At 45.5% G+C, this 12,911-nt stretch overlaps 1 protein-coding gene across 1 annotated transcript in view; it reads right to left on the bottom strand.

The window, feature by feature from the left end:
- Window positions 1-12,911, bottom strand: part of Gsap (gamma-secretase activating protein) — a 75,493-nt gene that overhangs the window by 24,809 nt on the left and 37,773 nt on the right. Inside the window, exons 15-20 of the mRNA XM_023724317.1 lie at window positions 12,585-12,853; window positions 10,166-10,235; window positions 9,556-9,638; window positions 4,799-4,866; window positions 4,663-4,750; window positions 2,353-2,481 (exon numbers count right to left, since the gene is read on the bottom strand). Of these exons, the coding sequence (XP_023580085.1) occupies window positions 2,353-2,481; window positions 4,663-4,750; window positions 4,799-4,866; window positions 9,556-9,638; window positions 10,166-10,235; window positions 12,585-12,853 (707 nt within the window). The remainder of the gene's footprint in view (window positions 1-2,352; window positions 2,482-4,662; window positions 4,751-4,798; window positions 4,867-9,555; window positions 9,639-10,165; window positions 10,236-12,584; window positions 12,854-12,911) is intronic.

Here is a 12,911-nt window from a genome sequence, read left to right on the forward strand (position 1 = left end):
TAATCCCAGTACACTGGAAGGCTGAGGCAAGAGGAATGTAAATTCGAACCCAGCCCACTTTAGCAATTTTGCAAGAGCCTATCTCAAAAAAAATTTTTTTTAATTTCTTGTAAAGATCTGAGGACGTATTTCAGTGCAAAGATCTTGATATTATTCCCCAGTACCAGAAAGAGAGACAGACAGACAGTGTAGACATTACGGCAGTGAGCTAAACTGAGACACAGCAGGAGCACCTCAGCACAGACAACTAAAATTCCAGAGACTTGTGTGCCGCAGACTGAAGGTCTGAATGTGGATGGGCCTCTTCTTCCCTCCCTATAGCTAGCAGAAAAAGTCCCTCTTTCTTGCCCAGATGGTGGTTCTATGAGCCACTTTTTAATAGCCTGGATTTTTAAAACTGGAATCACCTATTTTTGGCACCAAGGTACGGATACCCAGCCTTTTGGCTGCTGGAGTCAAGCTGAGCAGAGAGGAACTGCTTCGGGGCACATCTGAAAACCACAATGTAGTTAATGCACATAATGAACAAACTATTCATTCACCTTACGTAACGAAATAATGTGAATCCAAGTTTAATAATTAAATGGAAAAGCTTACACGTCAGCCTAGCGGTGCGGAGTGCTGTCCTCACAGCACACACCGACCTAGCCTGCCGTCCGAGCCTCTGGAGTTGCAGTATTTTGCTCACCAAGGCGCACAAGGGTGTAACTCCTGGCGCATGGCGTGCCAGTCTGTCCCGCTGTGGAGAGTGCCGGAGGCGTGGCTGGGCCGCCCTGCACCCCTACACCTGTTCCCTTTGTCCCCTCATCCCCTTGTCCCGTCACAGTCTGCACTGAAGTAGTGAGAAAATCGCCACAAGTCACATAACAACGCTAACTGCTAGTGACCTCACAGGCCGCATTTCTAGCTACCCGGGCCCAGCACAACCTGCAGGCTGACCGCGCTGTCTAAACTACTCCTTTCACAGCAGGCTTTCTCCATGCCTGTACCCCGAGAACCTTAAAACCTAAATGCGTCTCTAACCAGAACTGTGAAGCCAAGTGGCACAGCCTTAGGGCTGGCCCGCGAGGAACAAAAGCACGAGGCCCTGTTTCTGGGCTCAGGGAGAGGAACTGCGTGCATGGGAGCTCAGCTCTACAGAAGGCGCAGGCCCAGGCTCTGCTCCTGGCGAGGAAGGCTTCTCGGCAGCACCACAAAATTAGGGCCTACGATGTTCACAGTGCTCACTATAAACTCATGTACCAAAACTAGGTGCAAGATGAACTTGAGGGGGAATCTACTTCTCACATAACCAACTGACATTTCCAACAGTGCTACATCGTTGCAGCCACTGTAATCGCCAAACATTATAAGCTACTGCATTATGGTTGTATTAATACTTTGTATCTCTAACAAATCTTTGACTTAAATGATAGGACCTGTTTTTATTAGGGAGTGTCACACTTCCCCTTGAATAATTAATCATACTCCTGTTTGGTGTAATTAAAAGTTATTAAACACAGTTTAAGAGAAGCAGCATATAATAGACCCCTAACAGATACCAGAACCTCCCCACAGGACCCCACACCTGGGGTATTAACCCACCCCCTCGGGCCTGACCAATTTTGGGGGCAGGTTCTGGTAATTTCTAAAAAAGTGACTAAGTGTGCTAAAGATACCTGGCTTAAAAAAGTACTTTGATAAAAACTATCCCACTTCTCCACTGGTAGTATGCTCATTCCTTCCTATTTGAGCAAGCTATTGTTTCCTTTTTTAAAATCTCTACACACTCCTGTGGCTGACTAATTTTAGTGGTTTCTGTTCTCATAAAATCAAGCACAACTTTTAACCTTTCATCAAAGTTGCTCTTTCCCTAGAGCAAATCATAGTTCACAGACGGATTAAGCCATTCTTAAGAAAGCCACTTTTGATGATATGGACCTTGTCTCAATATTTAAAAATCATTTTAAGAACAATTTATAAAGAGGAAGTCTTCTCTTTAGGTGACAGTCTTCTAGTTCGCTGGCTGATTCCACCCCCACGTGTTCACACATGGCTCGGTGCATTCTGGTAGTGACAACAAAACACTGTATGCTGCTGACTTACAAATGACAGTGTTCATGCCTCACAGTCCCTAAGAGGAGCAGCCCCCGACCAGGGCACTGGCAGATCCTAGCCAGCCCCTTGTCGCCACACTATCACGTGACAGAATGGACAAGTGGGGGCACTAATCCCAATCATGAGGTCCCTGCCAACCCCCAGGCCCTAGAACCATCCTCTTGGGGATTAGGACTTTAATGGACAAATTTGGGGGACGGTGAAGACTGAGGCCACAGAGATACATTCAAGCATCTGCAAAGCATTCTGGCTCACACTAAAGTCAGTGCCAAAGAGCAGGCGGGCAGTGTCGTGCAGTGGGATCCCCTGTGGGCTCCTCAGGGACAGGGCGGTCAGAGGAGATGGGTCGCCTACTCCAGGAGAGTCCAGCAGTCTGCGCCCGCTCTGCAGGTGACAGTGGTGCAGCCATGGGAAAGGGGGGACAGAAGCCCTCATAGTGTGATTCAGCTGGGACCCGGGTAAGAGGAAGTGGGTCAAAAGCAAATACAGCGGTGTAGAGACTGATGTCGTGGCGGCAGAGACAAGGAAGTGGAGGGGCCTGCTCAGGGCCAGAGGAGGAGGAGGCACCAAGAGGCATCTCTCCTGCCAAATGGCTGGACAGGCCAGAGGGGCTGTCGCACCTGAATGAATACCACCCTGTCTTGTGGCCAAGGCCTCCCCAGAGCACCATATCTCCAAGAGGAGGGTCAGAGAGAGTGACTGTCCTTCAGTCTGGTCCTAGAGAACTGTGAGCACAGGAACACACATGAGGCCACCAAAGGGCCCCAGACCTGGATGAGAATGTCAGTGGAAGCAGCGTCCGCGCAGCCAGTGCTGAAGATGAGTCCAGGACAGGAGAAAGAGCAAAGGGACGGTGTCAAAGGAGGAAAAACAGAAGGTGTCTCTCTCCCTTTCACACACACACACACACACACACACACACACACACATACCAGTGCAAAAATAAGTTACTTTCTGCCTAAGCAAAGCCACATGGTATTCTTAGAATATGCCAATGAATGACAAATTTAAGAGGACCACCCCATCACGTGTTTACCCCTAATTTTTTAGAGAAGATAAACAATGCTGATGAAGTTATAGTCAAACTGGTAAACTCATAAATCCTTACGATGGTCTAAATTACCATAATTTTATTAATTTGGCAGTAAGAAAGAAAAGCTATAAAAAAATTGTCATGGTCTTTTACCTCGTGGTACTGCTGGCGTTTAACCTTAGAGAAGCTGCACGCAAAAGCATAAGTGTCGACACATTTCTAATAACAAAAAAAGTAAATGATATCTAGTGATAAACTAAATACCCAAAAATAGATTCACTAAATGAATTGGGATAGCAACTCCTACAGGGTCTCCTTAGAAACCATATTTATGTGATAACGTGAAAAATGTTCATGGTATGTTCTATTTTGTACTGTTTACCAAAAAAAAAATCTCTGTTTCACCCATTACTTCTAGGTAAAATATGTGCTTCTACGACAAAGACCAAACGCAGTAAGGGAACAGTCAGTACTCGAGAGACTGCAGAACTGCGCGACGGTTTTTGGCTCTTCCCCCTCCCTTCACTCACTTGCTACCTATTAAATGCAGTGTGGATTTGCTAGAACTAGTGGGAAAGACACACACAACGAAGTGAAGGGACAAAGCAGTCTGGCACGCTTTTTTTTTTTTTTTTTTTTTTTTCCTCCAGTACCAGGGATTAAACTCAGGACCTTGCACTTGCCAGGCAGGTACTTATATCCCTGAGCTGGTTCCCTGGCCCCACGCCTTTTAACTATTAATAAAACCTCTTTTTCTCCTGCATCCTCCTACCTTAGCAGGGCTTCCCAGAGATCCTACACATCTGCCTAGAGAGAACTGGCCAGTGTCTCCTCAAGAGACAACTCTAGAGCCACTAACCCCGCCCCCTCACAGTTACAGGGAATCGCAGTGACCTTAGACATGGGTCTACTGGTCTGATCCCCCAGCCATGGCCTGCAAGGATCCAAAAGTATCAAATGCAAATCAAAGGCAGGGTCCCCTGAGCTGCAGGCTGCAGAGCTGAGACCTCCCAGCGCACCCCAGTCCCAATTACTGCCCGCCAGGCACTCCAAGCACAGCGGAGCTTCACGGAAACCGTGCTGCAAGGCTCCCCGCCTTTGTAACTCCTCGCCCACGCTCTTCTCCGTGCCCCACCCTCTCTATTGTGCCCCAGACTGCTCAGAAACCACAGACTGCAGGAAGGCACTAATAGCCCCAGCTCCGTGTGCAGGAAAGAGCACACGGCCAGCCAGCCAGCCCCAGCCACTGCGGAGAGATAGGAAGGTTGTTCTCAGAAGCAGCCGGAAGTGAGAGGACCCCGCGCCCAGGACCTCCGTCACTTTAAGGTAGAGACTGTGTATCTGTGCTGTTTTGAGGGAGTGACTCCAACTGAAGTTAAAACAACTCCCCAGCTATCTCAAGATAGTTCACAAAAACTCCTGCACTACTGGCTGGAGGCACTGCGACAAATATTAGTTGGACCCGGCTGTAGTGGAGCCCTGTAATTTTCTAACTTCAACGAGCATTCCTAAGAGCTGCTGTGACACCAGACCCAGTGACCACTCCAGCCCAAGAGGGTTCTGCAGAGCCGTCCTGCCTTGGCCACGCCCACCAGCAGCCTGCAGTCCCTGTCGTGGCCACTGGGGACAGCAGAGGTTTAGTTAAACAGCGCTATGCCTGCGCCTCACTGTAAGTGATTTACCTTCATCAGAAGCAAAGGGATCTCCTCTGTCACCAGGGCTATTCCAGGAATTTCCTGTGGAGGAGAAAGCAAAACACACAACTGCTCAGCATATCAACCGCCACACGCTCAGGCCTTCGGGAAGCATTGTCTATGTACGGTGTACAGGAACTGAAGACAGCTTCCAGTTTCTGGCCTCCTTTAAATAAACTCGGGGCCAAGGTTTGGAGGGGGGGTTAAATTTATTTTCTTTAAATAATAGTTGGTGAGGTCTATAAAGAGATAGAAATGATTGTAAAGGGATGAAAACACCTGGCTGAACGCTGTTTTGTTTTTTGGTTTTGTTTTTTTTTGTTTTGTTTTGTTTTGTTTTGTTTTGCACATCTTCATTAAGAACAAAGGAGGCAAATCCTATTTGCACTTCACAGGTGATCCCCAAAAGAGACACGTTCCCTTATCTGCCTCCTTCTCCATCGCTCACACGCGCTGCAGTCCGCCTAGGCTTCGAGAGAAGGAGCCAGAGCCAGCAGGGGTGCTCCGCGCCTTGAACCGGAGCTCCTCTCGCCAAGCCGTCGGGCACGACTGCACAGCCAAGAGCTCCGCGAGAAGTTTACGCAGACTCCTCCGCCAGCACGGAGCTCCGCCCACTGTTATTTCGGAGACTGTGTCTCCGTGGCAACTATAATTAGCTTCTCCTCCCACCAATTCAGACCCTCCCTATTACTCAGCTATTAAGAAAGATAAACTGGAGGCTTTCATAGATAAACGGATGCAACTAGACACCACAGTCATAAGTGAAACAAACCAGACCTGTATGTGCAAACCTCATATTGTCTCACTAGTGTAAGCACCTGAAAAAGAAGATAAAATCTGAAAGGTGCAACAGACACCGTGAAAGGGAAAGAATTTGTTCAGTGGAAGAAAAAACTGGGATGAGGAAAAGAAGAAAAGAGAGAAGGGAAAAAGATATCTTTATGTACATAAGCAGGATGATTTGGCTAATTGTACTGCTGGTTTCTGCTGGTCTATTAAAAGGAACAGTTCATGCTTAATTTTTTTGTTTTTCTTTTTCCAATTTTGTATTTTATATCTGGTAATCTAAACTAATTTGAAGATATTATTATGTAATACATCACCATTGTCAAATTCCTATTATTTTGTTTAGTGAAATTCTGTGTGATTGCTAATGGTTTTTGTGCCATTTTGTATGCTTTTAAAATTCTTGTGATACAAAGTTTCACTATGTATATTTATATTGTATCTTATTTTATTTGTATCTTAGGGAATGGTCTACAGGGTAGTCAGGGTCTCACTACTAGATCAGACTCATAGTACAGTGATTCTCCTGTTTACAGCCCATTACTGCACGCACCACCACGCCCAGTCTCAATTGCCATCTCAGCGTGCCCTGGGGGCAGTTCAGGCTAGTAGTGATCCTCCTGTCTCAGCCTCCCCAGTGCTAGGATTACAGACATGAGCTTCCACACTAGGTTCCAGAGTATTATGGTTTGTGTTTAGTTGTCCTCCCAAAGCCTCATGTAAGTCATGGGGTAGATGCCAACGGAGGACAAGCAAGAGGGAGTGGCTTGAGGGGCGGGGCCAGAGGCACGCACTATTAAGGTGGCAGTGTGTGTTCTGTCCCACCCCCAGGCCTGATGGTCTCGGAGGTGTGGAGAGGCTCATCCTGGACGCAGCGGCACCCGAGCCTCTCCTCCAGACCCCGTAGTGCAGGGCAGCAGTGTCTGCGAGTGAGGCCGCCTCAGGCAGAGAGATGTTGGGAGAAGACAGAGGCACTGACCCTCTCTTCTAAGCAAATAAAGCTCTGAGATCTTGCTAAGTAATTCAGGCTGTTTTAAACTATGAAACCTCCAGTAACTGTGAGCTAAATAAACCTTTCTTTCCTTCATTTTGAGTATCAGGTATTTGTTCCACCAGCGAGAGAAGAGTAACTAAGACACAAGGCCAGCACGGCGTGGGGTACCAGGGATCTAACTTGGGACCTTGCACTTGCCAGGCAGGCACTTATGCCACCAAACTATCTCCCCGGCCTTTGCATTCTCTTTAAAATATAAAAACTAAGGGCCAGCCAAATAGCTCAGCAAATTAAAGTGCCTGCAAGCAGGTGCAGGGGCTGGAAGTTTGATCCCTGGGCTGAGATGACGATTGAGAATGGGCGTGGTGGCGCATGCCTATAATCCCAGCTCTTGGGAGGCTGTAAACAGGAGAATCACTATGAGTCCTATCTAGTAGTGAGATCCAGACCACCCTGTAGACTATTCCCTAAAATACAAAAAAATGAAATAAAGTAAAACATAAAAAATAAAATAAACTCAGACCCTCCCCCAAAACAGCAAATACCATGTAAGAAAATAATTGAGGAAGCGCTATCTAACACTAGGAATTGGGATTCATTTAGAGTTTAAATGACCTGCTTTGGGCTGGCATAAGGTACAGGGCAGGCTCACAGCAATGGAGAAAAAGCATTTTCAGAACTTTCGAGCAACTGAGCTTTCTGTGTGGCCACAGAAAACCTACGTAAGACCCTGTGACCACTCCCATCCGGCAGGGGACACTGCAAAGGGCACCACAGGTGGAGGTAGGAAGGCACTTTTAAAACAGAGGTCAGAGTGGCATTTTACAATAGCCATCATTGCTTCCAAAACGCAGTTCAAGTCTGTCGAGGCCTGAGAGCACCTAGACATCTTTTCTAGAATCTTTTAAGAAAACTAAGTCTGTTGTTTCCCATTTGGAAGTATGTGCTAGATGTTTTATGACTGTAGGAAGTTTTATATTAAGTGGCAGCATTAACAGCAATTGTGGATTACAGGAGAGAAAAGTAAATGTTTTATATCCTTTCTAAAGATAACATAAACTCCCAGAACTTCAGAATTCAAGAGGCCTTTCAAGAAACCTATTCCAACCACAAGAAGTTTTAAAGCAACATGGTAAACCCCAAAATACGCCTGGCAGATGGAGGTTATAAATGTGGGTTTCTTTACACTGTTCTTGTGGGACTTCTTGGTGTCACTCTGTATGACATTTTTGTACCTTTGGATCCCTGGTATCCCATGCTGTGCTGGTCCTGGAACCAAGTGTGGTGGTTCATGCCTATCATCCCAGCCCTGGGGAGGCTGAGACAGGAGGATCACTGAGTTTGAACTACGTAGTGAAACCTTTATCAAAAGAATTAAAAAAAAAAAAAAATGGTTCTCACCATGGCTCCTGAACCCCACAGAGCTTTCAAAAGTCAGAAGTGAAGCCCTGCCCAGAGGACAATGCCCTCATCCCATCAGTGCATGGGACCCTGGGAACGGTGGTCCCCGCTCTGCCCCCTTGACACTAAACGCAGGACAGAAAGGCAGTAGGTGCGAAGGAGGAAGCTGAGATGCACACTTCCTGACCCCAGAGTGGTGTAACCTAGACTTCCTGCCACAGAACCGCAGTCTGCCTGTGCATTCACAGTATGCTCTTAAAGAAAAAGGTGGGTGCCTCAAGAAGGGTCATGCTCACGTCTCTCCTCTACAGTGACTTGCCAGTCACTCTGACAGGAAGGAAGAGCCCCACAGGGAGGGGACTGGGGAACACCACTCTCACATACACCAAAAATTGAAAAAAGTCATCAAACACACTTGATATGTCTTTGTGAAGGACTGTATGTAATCTAAATACAAAGAGTCACAGTTTCTTCTACTACATTGTTTCCTATGTGTGCACTAACCAAATTAAATCTCTTGTTCTAACTACCTTTCTAATACAACTACCACCTTACACTAAACGTACTTCCAGTGCTAACAGCAAAGCAGCAGCATCCTTTCAGGCCCCAGCTTTGCAGCTTCTTCCTCTTGCTGGCCAGAGGCTCAGCTCACCACACCACACTCAAGAGCAAAGAAACTGTTTCAGCTCAGCTCCTCCTAGAAGTTTAGGAGGAAAGAGACCAGAGGGAAAGGAAGAGAGGTGAAACGGGGCGAATCTGCCCAACTGCCGACTTCTCTCGATTTTGAAGTTTCTCCTTACACATTTTCTTTATGAGGCTGAGAAAAGGGGTCATGAATGTCCTAATCCACTAAGTACGACTGTAGTAGTTTAGCTTTCTCTTATTTCTATAAAACTAATAAACACCATAATTCACTGTAGCCAATACAAAACTAAAATATCATTTCATAAAAATCCCTTAAAGAGGTTTAGCTCTGCCTGGTAGGAAAGGGAGGAACAACTTCCTATACCTTCTCCTTCAGTCCTTCTGCTTTATAGCAGCACTTCCGGCCAACAGCAGGGACACACAACTGGTTTAGTATCTCCAAACAGTATTTCAGATTTGGGATTTATTTTTCAGATTTTGGAATATTTGGACATATGTGGTAAGATACCTTAGAGACAGGACCTAAATCTAAATATAAAATCCATTTGTTTCAGGTAGACCGTACAGGCATAGCCTGAAAATGATATTACACATTATTTTTAGTGTGCCTTTCTCATAAGTTAGAAAGAGTTGAGCCAAAATATTGTTCCTTTCCTCTTGAATCTGGTGTGGTGAGGTCAGGCATGGAATTTTGCACGGGGAGGGGGTGCATATCATGTTGCTGTTCCAAAGTTTCAGAGTTTAGGACATTTCAGATTTTCAGATGAGAGATGCTAGATTTTTCTAGAAAATTCCAGCTCGGTTCCTTATCAGTCAAAACAGAAGTGAAATTATAACCCAAGGTACTCGCCCCAAAAACTGAGGGTGGGTTTTCACTGCATGCAGAATGCCAAGTGTGAACTTACTCTATCCCAAGCACACACCGAAGAATACTGCACAAGGGTGTCCACGTTACTTTTCTCCGGATACACGCTCCAATATGAAGAAGCTGGGCGGGGTTTTGAAAGAGTGAAAAGAGACATGATTTAATAAGAACAAAGAAACTGACAGCATAATTCAACCAAATCAAGCAAACCAACAAAAGGTTTTACTGCTTTATTCTTCACCTTCAAATGGCTAACCAGCATGATTTTATCTACTCACTAAAATGCTTAGGTTCTGCTTTTTACAATATGAATCATTTCTCTTTTTTTTTATTTGGTATTACGTCTGTCCAAATGACACTATATCAATTTCTGGTGGGGTCCCACTCAGCCGTCAGCCGACATAAAACTAGGCTAAAAAGCTACATTTAAATGAGGGGAAAAAATCATATTAAAGTTATAAAATCAAAATCCTATCTTATTTCTCATCAGTCTCCGAAAGCCACAGTTTCTCACAAAACCACAAGAGAGTGAAATTTAATTAGCTACTGACTGCAATAGGCTTTGAAAAAAAATAGTGTGCGCTAGCAGCACTTTGACAGTCTTGCTTTCCGCCGATCAAAAGGGTCAAGGCTGCGGCTGCCACACTTACCAATGATAAATTCCTGAACAAGGTCAAAGGAATGGCAGGTGGAGACATTCTCAGAAATCCACTGGATAATCTTTACCAAGACAACAGAACAGTTAGCATTTCAATCTGCACACCACCCTTGCCCACAAAGAAGTACATATATGCAGATGATATTAATTCATATTTTAAATTCTATATCTATTTTGGAATTACCTAGGAGCACAAGAGATATAAGGTAGCTGTAAGTGGATGAAATAGTAATATAAATAATATCCTTGTTACACGTCATTTGAATAAATGCCCTTGAGTGGAACCCAAATAAAACTTTCCCAATGCAATGTTCATTTCTGCTAGACGGGACTACGTTATACAAAGAACCAGCAGGGCCAGATGTGGACACAGGAGCAAACAGGTCAAGGCAAAACCACAAGGACTACCGGCAGCAACCTGGGTTTGAACTCTAACTCAGTCACCAGTGTGAGCACCGTCAGACCACGTCGTCCCTTGGGGCCACACCATAATGCCCTCACCAGGGACAGACAGCCCCACTTATAGCAACTCTCATCATCCCTGTGGCAGCCCTCACCCATGGGAGAAGGGAAGCGTCTCGTTTCCCACCTACAGTGTGACGCACAGGCAGGACCTGGCCAGCCCAGTGCACTCGCTCACGTCTCTGCTCCTACCAGCAAGGTGTTTAGACCACTTCTGTTCACTTTTACAATTAGGTCACTTTATAGAAGTATATAGACAAGTGAAATATAGATGCAAAAAGAATGTTATTGAGTCAATAAAAGTTGAATGGTTTGGCAAGACTCAAAGACATGTGTTACGGTTCAGATCTAAAAGGGCCCCCTGAAATCTCCTAGGTTCAAGTCTGGGGCTTCTAGAAGGCAACTGGACAATGGGGCACTGACTCATCAGTAGATGAACCCATGAGGGGGCTTGCAGAGGTGAAGCCCCGCTGGGGGAAGGGCCCTGGAAGGGCACATCTTCCCTCCAGCACCTTCCCTTTCTCTCTTTGGCTGAGGGAGGTGAGCGGCTTCCTTGTGCCACACCTTCCGCCATGATGCTTCCGTCTGGGGACTGGCAGACCATGGACTGCAACCTCTGGCACCGTGAGCCAAGGTCAATCTTTCTTCCCTGAAGTTGCTTTTCTCAGTTATCTTATCACAGTAACAAAAGCTCACCAAGACAAGTCTCTAAAAATGCCAAAAAGCTAATGACAGATTGTGTTGTAAAATGCCTGATTTTTTTAAAAAAATGCCTGATATACAAAAATTGCCTTGGAAAGGTAATTACTGATATACTTGGAGTTAAAATTTTTCAGAAAGTATGTAACAGCAAGTTAGCAATAACACATTACAAATGGTTTATGCAAGAAAAATGTCTTTGAACTCCAGTTAAAAGACTCACAAAAAAGGATCTTATCCTACATCCAAAGATAGGAAAATAAATGTATATTGTTTAGGATAAAATAAAACATCTCATCTTTTTTAAATTAATTATCTAACCATTGGTTCCAACCAAGTCTGATAACAGGATTTTTCTGATGTCACAGGATGACTGTACAAATAGAGTTGTGAAAAATGTTTCATAGAGTATACCATACATTACAAATATAAATTACCTCTATTAGAAATGTAATAAATATTTGCCATAATGTTTCAGTCCTTTTGATAATGTATTTATCCCAATTATAGAATGGGGAAAAAACCAAATTATGTGAGAAGCTCATTATGTACTGAGCACTTTCCTGGGACATTACCACTATACTAAATTTCATTCACAACATGGAAGAGGGCAGTGGCCCCCTTCTCTTCCAAGACTACCCCAGGACACCTGAAATCACAGATAGCAACACGAGCATGCAATTCTTTAGTTCCTGTGTGAGTCAAGGATTTTCATTTTCTCATTGCAAGGAAACACTCAGGGTTTCTCTGGATTACCAGCGGAGCCATTCGCGCGCGTGGAGGCCTTTAAGTAAGAGCACCTGAGCGCAACATGCTGCAAGACTAAGCAGTCAAGCCGGGGACCAAGACGGCTCCTAAGTGACCACTGAGCAGGGAGCGTGTGCTGCGGGGCTGACTAGACACGGGGATGATCCAGCAGAGAGCAGGGTGGTGGGGATTTGATGGCACTATCTGGGATGGTGTGCAACTTCACACTTCCAAATTATTTCTGGAATTTTCCATTTAGTATTTTCAGACCACAGTCTATATGGGGTAAATGAAATTGGAGCAAAGAAAACCATGAATGGAGGAGTGAGTACTGTACTCAAAGTCCAGAGCAAAGAAGCTTGGAGGAAAAACATGTTTAAGACAAAGGCTGCAATCCTCACCTAATTGGTACCAAATAAAAGTAACATGTGGTCATTCTAACAAGGAGTAAATCCAGTGGGTGCTGCCCAAGTGCCGGGAAATGGATGCGAGCCACACCCCACCTGGGTCTCCAGAGGCTGCAGGGGCCGGCCACAGGCCAGCAGGCAGTGCAACACGGCCATCCTCTCGCAGTCCAGCCGGGCGGCCCGCAGGAACTGCAGCAAGCCAGATGGGTCAAGGACCGCTCTGTAGAGCTTCCCAGAGGCGCTGTCCAGTACCAGGGATGCCGACAGAGACCGCAGAGGACACTGAGGGAGCACTTCAGTCATTTGGTTGTTTCCTGGCCAAAATTTTAAAAAGCAGAACAGTAAATAAAGAGCTCCTCCCCACTCTAGACCACACATAGATGTTAAAGTCAAACAGATGCAAATAATGGGGTATGCCTATGA

This window comes from Octodon degus, unplaced genomic scaffold (assembly GCF_000260255.1).
Source record: "Octodon degus isolate 3935 unplaced genomic scaffold, OctDeg1.0 scaffold00108, whole genome shotgun sequence".
NCBI classification, from domain to species: Eukaryota; Metazoa; Chordata; class Mammalia; order Rodentia; family Octodontidae; genus Octodon; species Octodon degus.